Source organism: Salvelinus alpinus, chromosome 20 (genome assembly GCF_045679555.1).
Source record: "Salvelinus alpinus chromosome 20, SLU_Salpinus.1, whole genome shotgun sequence".
NCBI lineage: Eukaryota > Metazoa > Chordata > Actinopteri > Salmoniformes > Salmonidae > Salvelinus > Salvelinus alpinus.
In genome coordinates this window covers 4,811,772-4,829,020 of record NC_092105.1, presented here as the reverse complement: position 1 = coordinate 4,829,020, position 17,249 = coordinate 4,811,772, and the positions used below count along the sequence as shown (strand labels likewise).

General features: G+C 46.8%; 1 protein-coding gene across 1 annotated transcript; it reads left to right on the top strand.

The window, feature by feature from the left end:
* The first annotated feature begins 1,014 nt into the window (after nucleotides 1–1,014).
* LOC139546215 (motor neuron and pancreas homeobox protein 1-like) lies at nucleotides 1,015–5,379 on the top strand. Its single transcript, XM_071354343.1, has 3 exons — nucleotides 1,015–1,718; nucleotides 2,682–2,842; nucleotides 3,087–5,379. The coding sequence occupies exons 1-3, from the start codon at nucleotides 1,304–1,306 to the stop codon at nucleotides 3,456–3,458; spliced, it is 948 nt and encodes a 315-aa protein (XP_071210444.1). The 5' UTR covers nucleotides 1,015–1,303; the 3' UTR covers nucleotides 3,459–5,379.
* Nucleotides 5,380–17,249: the final 11,870 nt, after the last annotated feature.

The following is a 17,249-nucleotide window of genomic DNA, read 5'->3' as shown; positions in this document are numbered from 1 at the left end:
GGAAGAAAGTGCAAAGTAGAGACAGAAATAATGGGGTGCAAAGGAGCAAAATAAATTAATAAATAAATACAGTAGGTAAAGAGGTAGTTGTTTGGGCTAAATTGTAGATGGGTTATGTACAGGTGCAGTAATCTATGAGCTGCTCTGACAGCTGGTGCTTAAAGCTAGTGAGGGAGATAGGTGTTTCCAGTTTCAGAGATTTTTGTAGTTCGTTCCAGTCATTGGCAGCAGAGAACTGGAAGGAGAGGCGTCCAAAGGAAGAATTGGTTTTGGGGGTGACTAGAGAGATATACCTGCTGGAGCGCGTGCTACAGGTAGGTGCTGCTATGGTGACCAGCGAGCTGAGATAAGGGGGGACTTTACCTAGCACATGCTTGTTCAGAATCTAATATACATAGGCTTTTCACTCCACTGCATGGGCTCGTAGTATTCCTAGGCTGCTGCTTCTTAGAAAGGTGACACATACATTTCCAAAAGGATAGGATACATTTGAGCTTCATCTTTCTCCATTGGGTTATTTGTATTGTGTTAAGTGCATTGTGATATTTTCTATTATGGAAAGAAATCATTGTGATGTCACGGATGGAAGATAAAACTATTTGTTTTATCTCATATATAGGCCTAATAATAAAGTATTTTTCAGCTATCGAGTGTCTGCGGGTTTTCGCTCCACCCTTGTACTTGATGGACGAATTAAGGTCACTAATTCGTAAGGAACTGCCCTCACCTGGTTGTCTAGGTCTTAAAACAAAAACCTGCAGATACTCTGCCGTCCATGGAATAAATTTGACACCTCCTACAAAGTCCTGCCCATGCTGTCATGCTGTGTTGGGCTGGCTGTGTGTTATACATTATATATTTGCCTGATCTGATTGGCCAAAAGACCAATTAGTGGAAGATGTGCCAATCAGAGGCCGGTTTGGGGAGGCGGGTTTGGGGAGGTTCAACGGAGTTGGGACGTCCCAAGGATCCCGTTTATACATTACCGAGGTTCAATTGCAGAGCGTTGTGAGAAAAGTTGCCAGTTTCAGGTGGAGACGTATAGCAAAGGAAGCAGAGGAGCGACTGGCACGGCACGGACGGACAAATTATAACACAAGAGGAAAAAATGATATTGTCAAGAAAGTGATAACGTAACGTTTTATTATTATTTATTTAGAAAAACTGAAACATTAGACAAACAGTAGTGTTTAAAACTATCTGGATGAGATGCTGTTTCGTTTCGCCTAAAACAACTCTAATCCAGCAATCATAACTCAGAAGAATAATTTGAGTTGGTGTAAAATCTCAGGAAAAGTACACAATGGCGAAATCTAAGAACTTTGGAATCGACGCGCTGTTGGCGCACCGGGTGGACCGAGACAGCTCCCCGGGACTGTGTTCTGAGGACCAGCAATTCTCGTGCAGCCGGTCGGAGACCCCATCCCAGCGGAGGACCACCAGCGGTATCCACATTCAGACCGGAATTATGCCCAAACCGGGTCTATTAAATTTCTCTCACCAGGGACTGACTCAGCTGTCTCAGGGAGCCATCCCTGGAATGTATCCCAGCCACATGTACCCCGTCGCGGTTCTGGGTGGCCAGCACACAGCCTTCGCCTATCCCAGTTTCGCCCAGCCGTACCCGGAGCACCTAAAGGCAGCAGTTATGGCTGGTTTCCCGCTAGAGCACTGGATCAGAGCTGGAATGATGATGCCAAGACTCGGTGACTATAGTGGCAAGTAGCTTTCAGCCGTCTCATTTGTATTTCTTTTGAATATAATTGAAGTGTCTCCCTCTCTACCACTGTTCATAATAGCTATAAAAGATATTGTGTGAAAATAAAGTAGTTGTAAATAAATTATTGAAACAGAATGTTGTCTCTTGCTTATTAAACCTAATTACTGTATTGGTGCTGCATAATTTCGGTATATTTTCATATAATTATTTAGCCGTTATAATTTCGTTGAACACTATGTCGGTCGAATTTACGACATTGTAGGAGGACTCATGAAATAAATAAAATAAATATTTTCATGTCTTAGATCTATTTAAAAATAATGGATTTGTAAATTATTCGTTTTAAATGCAGATATTATCTAGATTTATTTATTTTTTACACAAAAATAAGCAGTCAAACACACAAAACAAATATGTTGTCATTGCATCTTTCAGGTGATCTTGAGTGTCGTTGGACCTGCAGCCTATTTACTCCTGAACCATAATCATGTCTCTTTGTCTGTAAGGATTTACCTTAGTCATAAATAACATTTTAAATAATAGGCGATAGCCAAGTGTGAGATTTAAACAATATTACAATAAAGAAACACCTGATGCAGTATGTCCACTTCATCAACAAAGTCCCGGTATTGAAATGTTCATTAATTTAATGGCATTCTGTTGAGTTTTATAGCCCTGCTAAAGCCATATCACCCTGTCCTCAGGCCAACTGTAAACCAAAGTCCAATAAAACTGATATCATCAGAAAGGACAGCTTTATAAAGATTAAAATGTTTATATCTCAACCTCATCCTCTTTCCTTACAGAAGAGCAAGAACCTGAAAAGCAGAAACGCATAAATGTGACATAAATAAACCATAGATTATTATCATTATAATTATTTTATAATAACTATTATTATTAGTAGTAGTAGTTTAAACATGTGATAATAACCTCTCTCTCATGGTCTCCACTCCTCCAGCCTCTTCTCAGGCTAGTCTGATGGGGAAGTGTCGTAGGCCCAGAACAGCCTTCACCAGCCAACAGCTACTACACCTGGAGAACCAGTTCAAACTCAACAAATACCTGTCCAGACCTAAACGCTTTGAGGTGGCCACCTCTCTCATGCTCACAGAGACACAGGTGAGCACGATGATCCCGGAACTGATTTTCAATCCTTTTGTTTGTGCAATTGTGTGAAAAGTTTATTATTTTATGTGTCAGGGACCATCCAGATTTAGCTACATAGCTCATATCCATCTGCAGTCCCATAGAGATAACAGTCTAAAAACCTTAGACCCACTAAAATGAGCTGCAGGTTGTTTGACTGACATGTTAATCCCTCGTGTAACTGTCGTGTTCAGTTCTGACTTTGTGTTCCGTTCAGGTGAAGATCTGGTTCCAGAACAGGCGTATGAAGTGGAAGCGGAGCCGCAAGGCCAAAGAGCAGGCAATCAAGGGCCAAGGTGACTCCGACTGCCCACCAGGGGGGAAGCAGGGCAACAATACTGGGTCTGGAGACACCCGCAACTCTGGTACCCCGGACGATGAAGATGAGGAGGATCTGGAAGCAGGGGAAGAAGATGACGTGTTAAGTGCTGATACCGTAGGAGCTGGAGTGGGTTTAGTGTCTCGCCCTACACACTTCCTGAGGCACACTGCTACAGAGCTCAGCTATAGTTCTCATGGTTCCTACTCAGACAATGAACTAGAGGACAGTGGGCCTGGGCTGGAGAGAAGGGTTGGGGTGGGGTTATGAGGACAGTGGGCCTGGGCTGGAGAGAATGGTTGGGGTGGGCTTATGAGGACAGTGGGCCTGGACTGGAGAGAAGGGCTGGGGTGGGCTTATGAGGACAGTGGGCCTGTCCTCATAACCACTATATGGGGAATAGGGTGCCATTCAGGACGTAAACAACATTTTCTCCACACTCACCAGCAGGTATTATCATCAACAGTCATGACTAGTGATGAAGACTGAGAATGTTATCCAAAGTAGCCTACTACTAACTACTCACCTCAGCTGTGACCCTAAGACATTCAGTAATGAGTGGTTATAACACCTCAGCTGTGACCCTAAGACATTCAGTAATGAGTGGTTATAACACCTCAACTGTGGCCCTAAGACATTCAGTAATGAGTGGTTATAACACCTCAACTGTGGCCCTAAGACATTCAGTAATGAGTGGTTATAACACCTCAACTGTGGCCCTAAGACATTCAGTAATGAGTGGTTATAACACCTCAACTGTGGCCCTAAGACATTCAGTAATGAGTGGTTATAACACCTCAACTGTGGCCCTAAGACATTCAGTAATGAGTGGTTATAACACCTCAACTGTGGCCCTAAGACATTCAGTAATGAGTTGTTAGAAATAGGTATAATTTTTTATGCTCCTCGTAGTTTTCTCTCTATCAAATGTCACACGTTAAGTTTTTTGTCCTTTCTTGTTATAGTTGTCTGTCCAAAAACACCTATGACTTAACAAAACACCTCTTGTTTAACAATGTGCATTACATTCAACAATGACACCATTTTGTATTAGTATTTATAACGATCCTGGGGTCGAGCAAAATTGAGGCAGTTATACCATTTTAAAAACGATACATTCACAACAGATTTCACAACACATTAAGTCCACTAAGCTATTTTGTCATACATCCTAACAACGTTTTGTCACACTTTTACTATCAATGTTGGCCCTGAATAGCACTGGTTGTTAATTCTCACAAAAAAAATCTCACAAAAAAAGGATGATTGCATGCATCCAATATTGTATTTATGTTGGAGTTTTTGGATGACATTTACTGCAGTGGTCTAAATCAGGGCCAGGGGGATTCTGGGTAGTCTGAAACAAATCTACTTTGAAACAAAAGTATCCATCTCACATAGTTGTGGGTTTAACAAAAAGACGACGTCTGCACCATGTCAGATATAGAGTTGAAATGTATTCCATTTTGAGTTTGCATCCCAATATTACACTTTATATACATCACAGAAGTTGAAATATAACCGTTGGACATAGAAACACCGGATTTTCAGCATATTTTTCAAAAATGTTGGAATTTATATTATTAATATTAATATATATATTATGAAATTTTTTAATTACATTCCACCCAGGAGGCCACCAGAGGGCAATTTGGTCATTTGACTGCAGGAAAGGGATGTAAAAAAAACAAAAAAAAAACACGATAATTTTAATGCAACTTAATGAAGCCTACCCAACCTGAGCCAACTCTGAACAAGATATGAACTGTTACTTAACACCCTCACTAAGGTGTGAATGGCTGTATGCACTTCTCCATGACTCATATGGCATTTAAAATCAACCTTGAACCTTGCATTATCTAGGTAAATTGCTAATTATATTCTGTCATGTTATGTGTATTGTTATCGATGTTATTTAAACACGTTTGATTATAAGTCATATATTTAATGTTACACTAGTGCTCTGTTGGTTTTTCAATGTTGTCGATGTGAAGAAAAATAATAAGAAAATAAAAAGACTACTCATGAATGCAATGTTGTAATTGCAAAACCTCAAACAGGAGTGACTTCTAACCTTTCCTCCTATTTTACTTCAGTCAGAATGTATAGTATTTATTAACTTACTGTATGTCATTTTACATCTTCATAGGAAGAAATTATACACATTAAATATTCTGTTTGTTATCTGAAATGACTGCTCAAGCTCCTATTTTAAGTAGACCTTTTGCAAAAGATTATAATTTCCTTATGTATTTTGCAGTGACGTAAGGCAACAGGCTAATCTATGAAAGGTCCCAGTGTTACAAATTGAAATGCACGTCCATTCTCTTCATCACCATCAGCGCCAGTCTACCACTCTCATGTCTTGTTCAACCTCCAGATGACACAGAATATTTTTTTTAACACACAAGAGGAATCTACACTGCATAGTAAACACTGTGCAGGAGAGAGGGACAATTTATGACCATGCCTTTCAAATATGAATTACAGAGGCAGGTTTACTGATAAGTCAAATAATTAAGTTAATGAACGGAAAGTAAAACAAAAAACAAAACGTTAATCACCTGATGGTGACGTCAGCAAGCCCATTTAATTCTTGGAAAAGTAAATGATGATTACCTCAGAGTAAATGGAACTTTACTAGGAGCAGTGTAAGAGGCAGTGATTTAAATATGATTAAAGAAAAGGGCTGTTGTATATAACCACGACTCCACCACAAGGTCTCCATCACAGAAGTAGAATGAGATTCTATTTATTGTCACGTATACTCCATCTACCGGCGCCCTAGGTCATCAGGCTGCTCATTATTACGCTCACCTGTCACCGTCGTTACGCACACCAGCGCCTCATCAGACTCACCTGGACTTCATCACCTTGTTGATTACCGTCCCTATATCTGTCACTCCCTTTGGGTTCTTCCCCGGGCGTTTAATTGTTTCTGTTCCGTTGTTTAATGTCTGAACGCTGCTCGTGGTTCTTTGTCGTTTATTGATTAAATTATTCACTCCCTGTACTTGCGTCCCAACTCTCAGCGTACACGTTAAATGTCTAATGGTTGACACTCTCCTATAACACGTTCATCTTGTGATTGAATGCTTTTTTTTCTTCTTTCGTCACATATTGAGGAAATTAATTGTAAAATGTTAATGTTTTTTATCCTCATAAGGTTAATTCACAGGCACATATTTTTCAATTGCAACTATAGTCTGTGTCTGTATGAAGTATTGTACCAGTAAATGATGTATGATACCCAACAGAAAGGCTGCAAAAAAAAAATGAATAACGCATTTCGCAGACGAATGACAAATGTCCCTCTCAGGTGCCGTCGTTGCTATGGAGACAAATATTGTGTCATGCTATTGAAACTGGAGTAGCCTTACCACTGCATAAATAGTGAATTCAATGTTTATTGTATCGTATTATATTTAAATGAGGTATGGCTATGTTATATTTAAGATTATACAAAAAAAATAAATGGCTGTCAGTTCTCGTCTAAAATATAGTCAGTGGTGCAACTCTTACTCGCTAACGTTAGCTAGCTATAGCACATCTAACCTCGTAGCCAGTCTAGATTGTATTTGCTGCTATTCGTCTGACAAACTTGTGGGAAAATATACCAATACTATTGGCTTGAGTGTTTGCAAACAAAACGATACGTTGTACAACACGCCCTTTCAATTGGTTGGTTTTGTAATCTCAGCAGCACGACCTAGTAAAATACACCTTGTGGTTTGACCAATCAGCAATTTGCGGTCTTTACCGAAATAGGGTCGGATTTCATTAGTAATCACTCCTACTGCTTGTTCCCCCTCATGCCTACTTGCCTAGTCATATCACTTAAGTTAATAGGAACTGGAAGGGGTCATAAATCCACAGACTGTTTTCTCTTCGTGATGTTAAGGGGGAAAGATATCTTCTTTTTTTTGTACAGTGGTTTCAAATAGGCTGACATGGCAGATGACATCACATCTGAATGGGTACGGGAATTTATAGTGAACACATATACACTGATTGTACAAAACATTAAGAACACCTGCTCTTTCCGTGACATTGATGGACCAGGTGAAAGCTATGATCCCTTGTTGATGTCATTTTTTTCAATCCACTTCAATCAGTAGATGAAAGGGAGTAGACATTTTTTCCAAATGTCAGAAATGTCTTCCGAATGTTTGGTATTCTCAGTGTACGTACGTTATAAAACATTACATGATTGAACATAACTGAAAGTAGCTGTCGCTAGATTCTCTGTGTCTGTTGACTCACTGTGGTAAAGATGAAAAGGTAGGAAGGCATATTTATTAAGCTATTGTTGCAATTAGTTGCTTTTAATAACACATACGTTTTGATTATATGATAGCCAATGAGTCAGACTTACAGCTGGAAGCTCCGTCACTAGTCGGCTCTTGCTGACAATGCTTTGAATAAAAGCTATTCAAACAGCACCCCCTGGTGTCACCATGCATAAACAACACGTAGGGACGCTCGTTTGTGTCCTTGCCCATCATTACAGTCAGCAGTGTTTAGCAGGCTTGCTTGTCCTTAGTCCATTTATCTCAGCGGCATTGTCTTGTTGGCCCCATTGTGAAGGCATCAACCCACACGTCACTATTATTCTGCCGAGAGTTTTAGCCTCTTGCCTGCAGATCTCCATTTTGCTGAATGTCTGCAGTTATCCTCAGTCCATTTGTATCCATTTTAAATGCACATGGAAGCGAGCAGCAGCACCAAAAAAAATATTCTCTGTGTCTCCCAGGGCCCAGGCCCTACAGTGGTCAGGGTAGCTCTCCCAGGGCCCAGGCCCTACAGTGGTCAGGGGAGCTCTCCCAGGGCCCAGGCCCTGCAGTGGTCAGGGGAGCTCTCCCAGGGCCCAGGCCCTGCAGTGGTCAGGGGAGCTCTCCCAGGGCCCAGGCCCTACAGTGGTCAGGGGAGCTCTCCCAGGGCCCAGGCCCTACAGTGGTCAGGGGAGCTCTCCCAGGGCCCAGGCCCTGCAGTGGTCAGGGGAGCTCTCCCAGGGCCCAGGCCCTGCAGTGGTCAGGGGAGCTCTCCCAGGGCCCAGGCCCTGCAGTGGTCAGGGGAGCTCTCCCAGGGCCCAGGGCCTACAGTGGTCAGGGGAGCTCTCCCAGGGCCCAGGCCCTACAGTGGTCAGGGGAGCTCTCCCAGGGCCCAGGCCCTGCAGTGGTCAGGGGAGCTCTCCCAGGGCCCAGGCCCTGCAGTGGTCAGGGGAGCTCTCCCAGGGCCCAGGCCCTGCAGTGGTCAGGGGAGCTCTCCCAGGTCCCAGGCCCTGCAGTGGTCAGGGGAGCTCTCCCAGGGCCCAGGCCCTGCAGTGGTCAGGGGAGCTCTCCCAGGGCCCAGGCCCTGCAGTGGTCAGGGGAGCTCTCCCAGGGCCCAGGCCCTGCAGTGGTCAGGGGAGCTCTCCCAGGTCCCAGGCCCTGCAGTGGTCAGGGGAGCTCTCCCAGGGCCCAGGCCCTGCAGTGGTCAGGGGAGCTCTCCCAGGGCCCAGGCCCTGCAGTGGTCAGGGGAGCTCTCCCAGGTCCCAGGCCCTGCAGTGGTCAGGGGAGCTCTCCCAGGTCCCAGGCCCTGCAGTGGTCAGGGGAGCTCTCCCAGGGCCCAGGCCCTGCAGTGGTCAAGGGAGCTGTCCCAGGCCCTGCAGCGGTCAGGGGAGCTCTCCCAGGGCCCAGGCCCTGCAGCGTTCAGGGGAGCCCCAGAGGAAGATGTCCTCCCAGAGTAGCTGTTTCCTGGGGGTGGAGACCTGGGTAAAGCTGAAGTGGGAGGACTGGGAGCTGTGAGGGGAGTTCACTAAGACCCTACTGCTAAATAAAACATCATAGTAAACTATTAAACTACAGAAACTAGGCTTCAGGTCAGTCATCTGTACAGCAGGTACTGTATCTCTCCAGGTCAGTCATCTGTACAGCAGGTACTGTATCTCTCCAGGTCAGTCATCTGTACAGCAGGTACTGTATCTCTCCAGGTCAGTCATCTGTACAGCAGGTACTGTATCTCTCCAGGTCAGTCATCTGTACAGCAGGTACTGTATCTCTCCAGGTCAGTCATCTGTACAGCAGGTACTGTATCTCTCCAGGTCAGTCATCTGTACAGCAGGTACTGTATCTCTCCAGGTCAGTCATCTGTACAGCAGGTACTGTATCTCTTCAGGTGAGTCATCTGTACAGCAGGTACTGTATCTCTCCAGGGCAGTCATCTGTACAGCAGGTACTGTATCTCTCCAGGGCAGTCATCTGTACAGCAGGTACTGTATCTCTCCAGGTCAGTCATCTGTACAGCAGGTACTGTATCTCTCCAGGTCAGTCATCTGTACAGCAGGTACTGTATCTCTCCAGGTCAGTCATCTGTACAGCAGGTACTGTATCTCTCCAGGGCAGTCATCTGTACAGCAGGTACTGTATCTCTCCAGGGCAGTCATCTGTACAGCAGGTACTGTATCTCTCCAGGTCAGTCATCTGTACAGCAGGTACTGTATCTCTCCAGGTCAGTCATCTGTACAGCAGGTACTGTATCTCTCCAGGTCAGTCATCTGTACAGCAGGTACTGTATCTCTCCAGGGCAGTCATCTGTACAGCAGGTACTGTATCTCTCCAGGGCAGTCATCTGTACAGCAGGTACTGTATCTCTCCAGGTCAGTCATCTGTACAGCAGGTACTGTATCTCTCCAGGGCAGTCATCTGTACAGCAGGTACTGTATCTCTCCAGGGCAGTCATCTGTACAGCAGGTACTGTATCTCTCCAGGGCAGTCATCTGTACAGCAGGTACTGTATCTCTCCAGGGCAGTCATCTGTACAGCAGGTACTGTATCTCTCCAGGGCAGTCATCTGTACAGCAGGTACTGTATCTCTCCAGGTCAGTCATCTGTACAGCAGGTACTGTATCTCTCCAGGGCAGTCATCTGTACAGCAGGTACTGTATCTCTCCAGGGCAGTCATCTGTACAGCAGGTACTGTATCTCTCCAGGGCAGTCATCTGTACAGCAGGTACTGTATCTCTCCAGGGCAGTCATCTGTACAGCAGGTACTGTATCTCTCCAGGGCAGTCATCTGTACAGCAGGTACTGTATCTCTCCAGGGCAGTCATCTGTACAGCAGGTACTGTATCTCTCCAGGTCAGTCATCTGTACAGCAGGTACTGTATCTCTCCAGGTCAGTCATCTGTACAGCAGGTACTGTATCTCTCCAGGGCAGTCATCTGTACAGCAGGTACTGTATCTCTCCAGGGCAGTCATCTGTACAGCAGGTACTGTATCTCTCCAGGGCAGTCATCTGTACAGCAGGTACTGTATCTCTCCAGGGCAGTCATCTGTACAGCAGGTACTGTATCTCTCCAGGTCAGTCATCTGTACAGCAGGTACTGTATCTCTCCAGGGCAGTCATCTGTACAGCAGGTACTGTATCTCTCCAGGGCAGTCATCTGTACAGCAGGTACTGTATCTCTCCAGGGCAGTCATCTGTACAGCAGGTACTGTATCTCTCCAGGGCAGTCATCTGTACAGCAGGTACTGTATCTCTCCAGGGCAGTCATCTGTACAGCAGGTACTGTATCTCTCCAGGGCAGTCATCTGTACAGCAGGTACTGTATCTCTCCAGGGCAGTCATCTGTACAGCAGGTACTGTATCTCTCCAGGGCAGTCATCTGTACAGCAGGTACTGTATCTCTCCAGGTCAGTCATCTGTACAGCAGGTACTGTATCTCTCCAGGGCAGTCATCTGTACAGCAGGTACTGTATCTCTCCAGGGCAGTCATCTGTACAGCAGGTACTGTATCTCTCCAGGGCAGTCATCTGTACAGCAGGTACTGTATCTCTCCAGGTCAGTCATCTGTACAGCAGGTACTGTATCTCTCCAGGGCAGTCATCTGTACAGCAGGTACTGTATCTCTCCAGGGCAGTCATCTGTACAGCAGGTACTGTATCTCTCCAGGGCAGTCATCTGTACAGCAGGTACTGTATCTCTCCAGGGCAGTCATCTGTACAGCAGGTACTGTATCTCTCCAGGGCAGTCATCTGTACAGCAGGTACTGTATCTCTCCAGGGCAGTCATCTGTACAGCAGGTACTGTATCTCTCCAGGTCAGTCATCTGTACAGCAGGTACTGTATCTCTCCAGGTCAGTCATCTGTACAGCAGGTACTGTATCTCTCCAGGTCAGTCATCTGTACAGCAGGTACTGTATCTCTCCAGGTCAGTCATCTGTACAGCAGGTACTGTATCTCTCCAGGTCAGTCATCTGTACAGCAGGTACTGTATCTCTCCAGGTCAGTCATCTGTACAGCAGGTACTGTATCTCTCCAGGTCAGTCATCTGTACAGCAGGTACTGTATCTCTCCAGGTCAGTCATCTGTACAGCAGGTACTGTATCTCTCCAGGGCAGTCATCTGTACAGCAGGTACTGTATCTCTCCAGGGCAGTCATCTGTACAGCAGGTACTGTATCTCTCCAGGGCAGTCATCTGTACAGCAGGTACTGTATCTCTCCAGGGCAGTCATCTGTACAGCAGGTACTGTATCTCTCCAGGGCAGTCATCTGTACAGCAGGTACTGTATCTCTCCAGGGCAGTCATCTGTACAGCAGGTACTGTATCTCTCCAGGTCAGTCATCTGTACAGCAGGTACTGTATCTCTCCAGGGCAGTCATCTGTACAGCAGGTACTGTATCTCTCCAGGTCAGTCATCTGTACAGCAGGTACTGTATCTCTCCAGGGCAGTCATCTGTACAGCAGGTACTGTATCTCTCCAGGGCAGTCATCTGTACAGCAGGTACTGTATCTCTCCAGGGCAGTCATCTGTACAGCAGGTACTGTATCTCTCCAGGGCAGTCATCTGTACAGCAGGTACTGTATCTCTCCAGGGCAGTCATCTGTACAGCAGGTACTGTATCTCTCCAGGTCAGTCATCTGTACAGCAGGTACTGTATCTCTCCAGGTCAGTCATCTGTACAGCAGGTACTGTATCTCTCCAGGGCAGTCATCTGTACAGCAGGTACTGTATCTCTCCAGGTCAGTCATCTGTACAGCAGGTACTGTATCTCTCCAGGGCAGTCATCTGTACAGCAGGTACTGTATCTCTCCAGGGCAGTCATCTGTACAGCAGGTACTGTATCTCTCCAGGGCAGTCATCTGTACAGCAGGTACTGTATCTCTCCAGGGCAGTCATCTGTACAGCAGGTACTGTATCTCTCCAGGGCAGTCATCTGTACAGCAGGTACTGTATCTCTCCAGGGCAGTCATCTGTACAGCAGGTACTGTATCTCTCCAGGTCAGTCATCTGTACAGCAGGTACTGTATCTCTCCAGGGCAGTCATCTGTACAGCAGGTACTGTATCTCTCCAGGGCAGTCATCTGTACAGCAGGTACTGTATCTCTCCAGGGCAGTCATCTGTACAGCAGGTACTGTATCTCTCCAGGGCAGTCATCTGTACAGCAGGTACTGTATCTCTCCAGGGCAGTCATCTGTACAGCAGGTACTGTATCTCTCCAGGTCAGTCATCTGTACAGCAGGTACTGTATCTCTCCAGGGCAGTCATCTGTACAGCAGGTACTGTATCTCTCCAGGGCAGTCATCTGTACAGCAGGTACTGTATCTCTCCAGGTGCAGTCATCTGTACAGCAGGTACTGTATCTCTCCAGGGCAGTCATCTGTACAGCAGGTACTGTATCTCTCCAGGGCAGTCATCTGTACAGCAGGTACTGTATCTCTCCAGGGCAGTCATCTGTACAGCAGGTACTGTATCTCTCCAGGTCAGTCATCTGTACAGCAGGTACTGTATCTCTCCAGGTCAGTCATCTGTACAGCAGGTACTGTATCTCTCCAGGTCAGTCATCTGTACAGCAGGTACTGTATCTCTCCAGGGCAGTCATCTGTACAGCAGGTACTGTATCTCTCCAGGGCAGTCATCTGTACAGCAGGTACTGTATCTCTCCAGGGCAGTCATCTGTACAGCAGGTACTGTATCTCTCCAGGGCAGTCATCTGTACAGCAGGTACTGTATCTCTCCAGGGCAGTCATCTGTACAGCAGGTACTGTATCTCTCCAGGGCAGTCATCTGTACAGCAGGTACTGTATCTCTCCAGGGCAGTCATCTGTACAGCAGGTACTGTATCTCTCCAGGGCAGTCATCTGTACAGCAGGTACTGTATCTCTCCAGGGCAGTCATCTGTACAGCAGGTACTGTATCTCTCCAGGTCAGTCATCTGTACAGCAGGTACTGTATCTCTCCAGGGCAGTCATCTGTACAGCAGGTACTGTATCTCTCCAGGGCAGTCATCTGTACAGCAGGTACTGTATCTCTCCAGGGCAGTCATCTGTACAGCAGGTACTGTATCTCTCCAGGGCAGTCATCTGTACAGCAGGTACTGTATCTCTCCAGGGCAGTCATCTGTACAGCAGGTACTGTATCTCTCCAGGTCAGTCATCTGTACAGCAGGTACTGTATCTCTCCAGGTCAGTCATCTGTACAGCAGGTACTGTATCTCTCCAGGTCAGTCATCTGTACAGCAGGTACTGTATCTCTCCAGGGCAGTCATCTGTACAGCAGGTACTGTATCTCTCCAGGGCAGTCATCTGTACAGCAGGTACTGTATCTCTCCAGGGCAGTCATCTGTACAGCAGGTACTGTATCTCTCCAGGGCAGTCATCTGTACAGCAGGTACTGTATCTCTCCAGGGCAGTCATCTGTACAGCAGGTACTGTATCTCTCCAGGGCAGTCATCTGTACAGCAGGTACTGTATCTCTCCAGGGCAGTCATCTGTACAGCAGGTACTGTATCTCTCCAGGGCAGTCATCTGTACAGCAGGTACTGTATCTCTCCAGGTCAGTCATCTGTACAGCAGGTACTGTATCTCTCCAGGGCAGTCATCTGTACAGCAGGTACTGTATCTCTCCAGGGCAGTCATCTGTACAGCAGGTACTGTATCTCTCCAGGGCAGTCATCTGTACAGCAGGTACTGTATCTCTCCAGGGCAGTCATCTGTACAGCAGGTACTGTATCTCTCCAGGGCAGTCATCTGTACAGCAGGTACTGTATCTCTCCAGGGCAGTCATCTGTACAGCAGGTACTGTATCTCTCCAGGGCAGTCATCTGTACAGCAGGTACTGTATCTCTCCAGGTCAGTCATCTGTACAGCAGGTACTGTATCTCTCCAGGGCAGTCATCTGTACAGCAGGTACTGTATCTCTCCAGGGCAGTCATCTGTACAGCAGGTACTGTATCTCTCCAGGGCAGTCATCTGTACAGCAGGTACTGTATCTCTCCAGGGCAGTCATCTGTACAGCAGGTACTGTATCTCTCCAGGGCAGTCATCTGTACAGCAGGTACTGTATCTCTCCAGGGCAGTCATCTGTACAGCAGGTACTGTATCTCTCCAGGGCAGTCATCTGTACAGCAGGTACTGTATCTCTCCAGGGCAGTCATCTGTACAGCAGGTACTGTATCTCTCCAGGTCAGTCATCTGTACAGCAGGTACTGTATCTCTCCAGGGCAGTCATCTGTACAGCAGGTACTGTATCTCTCCAGGGCAGTCATCTGTACAGCAGGTACTGTATCTCTCCAGGGCAGTCATCTGTACAGCAGGTACTGTATCTCTCCAGGGCAGTCATCTGTACAGCAGGTACTGTATCTCTCCAGGGCAGTCATCTGTACAGCAGGTACTGTATCTCTCCAGGGCAGTCATCTGTACAGCAGGTACTGTATCTCTCCAGGTCAGTCATCTGTACAGCAGGTACTGTATCTCTCCAGGGCAGTCATCTGTACAGCAGGTACTGTATCTCTCCAGGGCAGTCATCTGTACAGCAGGTACTGTATCTCTCCAGGGCAGTCATCTGTACAGCAGGTACTGTATCTCTCCAGGTCAGTCATCTGTACAGCAGGTACTGTATCTCTCCAGGTCAGTCATCTGTACAGCAGGTACTGTATCTCTCCAGGGCAGTCATCTGTACAGCAGGTACTGTATCTCTCCAGGGCAGTCATCTGTACAGCAGGTACTGTATCTCTCCAGGTCAGTCATCTGTACAGCAGGTACTGTATCTCTCCAGGGCAGTCATCTGTACAGCAGGTACTGTATCTCTCCAGGGCAGTCATCTGTACAGCAGGTACTGTATCTCTCCAGGTCAGTCATCTGTACAGCAGGTACTGTATCTCTCCAGGTCAGTCATCTGTACAGCAGGTACTGTATCTCTCCAGGGCAGTCATCTGTACAGCAGGTACTGTATCTCTCCAGGGCAGTCATCTGTACAGCAGGTACTGTATCTCTCCAGGTCAGTCATCTGTACAGCAGGTACTGTATCTCTCCAGGGCAGTCATCTGTACAGCAGGTACTGTATCTCTCCAGGGCAGTCATCTGTACAGCAGGTACTGTATCTCTCCAGGGCAGTCATCTGTACAGCAGGTACTGTATCTCTCCAGGGCAGTCATCTGTACAGCAGGTACTGTATCTCTCCAGGGCAGTCATCTGTACAGCAGGTACTGTATCTCTCCAGGGCAGTCATCTGTACAGCAGGTACTGTATCTCTCCAGGGCAGTCATCTGTACAGCAGGTACTGTATCTCTCCAGGGCAGTCATCTGTACAGCAGGTACTGTATCTCTCCAGGGCAGTCATCTGTACAGCAGGTACTGTATCTCTCCAGGTCAGTCATCTGTACAGCAGGTACTGTATCTCTCCAGGGCAGTCATCTGTACAGCAGGTACTGTATCTCTCCAGGGCAGTCATCTGTACAGCAGGTACTGTATCTCTCCAGGGCAGTCATCTGTACAGCAGGTACTGTATCTCTCCAGGGCAGTCATCTGTACAGCAGGTACTGTATCTCTCCAGGGCAGTCATCTGTACAGCAGGTACTGTATCTCTCCAGGTCAGTCATCTGTACAGCAGGTACTGTATCTCTCCAGGGCAGTCATCTGTACAGCAGGTACTGTATCTCTCCAGGGCAGTCATCTGTACAGCAGGTACTGTATCTCTCCAGGGCAGTCATCTGTACAGCAGGTACTGTATCTCTCCAGGTCAGTCATCTGTACAGCAGGTACTGTATCTCTCCAGGTCAGTCATCTGTACAGCAGGTACTGTATCTCTCCAGGGCAGTCATCTGTACAGCAGGTACTGTATCTCTCCAGGGCAGTCATCTGTACAGCAGGTACTGTATCTCTCCAGGTCAGTCATCTGTACAGCAGGTACTGTATCTCTCCAGGGCAGTCATCTGTACAGCAGGTACTGTATCTCTCCAGGGCAGTCATCTGTACAGCAGGTACTGTATCTCTCCAGGTCAGTCATCTGTACAGCAGGTACTGTATCTCTCCAGGTCAGTCATCTGTACAGCAGGTACTGTATCTCTCCAGGGCAGTCATCTGTACAGCAGGTACTGTATCTCTCCAGGGCAGTCATCTGTACAGCAGGTACTGTATCTCTCCAGGTCAGTCATCTGTACAGCAGGTACTGTATCTCTCCAGGGCAGTCATCTGTACAGCAGGTACTGTATCTCTCCAGGGCAGTCATCTGTACAGCAGGTACTGTATCTCTCCAGGTCAGTCATCTGTACAGCAGGTACTGTATCTCTCCAGGGCAGTCATCTGTACAGCAGGTACTGTATCTCTCCAGGTCAGTCATCTGTACAGCAGGTACTGTATCTCTCCAGGGCAGTCATCTGTACAGCAGGTACTGTATCTCTCCAGGGCAGTCATCTGTACAGCAGGTACTGTATCTCTCCAGGGCAGTCATCTGTACAGCAGGTACTGTATCTCTCCAGGGCAGTCATCTGTACAGCAGGTACTGTATCTCTCCAGGGCAGTCATCTGTACAGCAGGTACTGTATCTCTCCAGGTCAGTCATCTGTACAGCAGGTACTGTATCTCTCCAGGTCAGTCATCTGTACAGCAGGTACTGTATCTCTCCAGGGCAGTCATCTGTACAGCAGGTACTGTATCTCTTCAGGTGAGTCATCTGTACAGCAGGTACTGTATCTCTCCAGGGCAGTCATCTGTACAGCAGGTACTGTATCTCTCCAGGGCAGTCATCTGTACAGCAGGTACTGTATCTCTCCAGGGCAGTCATCTGTACAGCAGGTA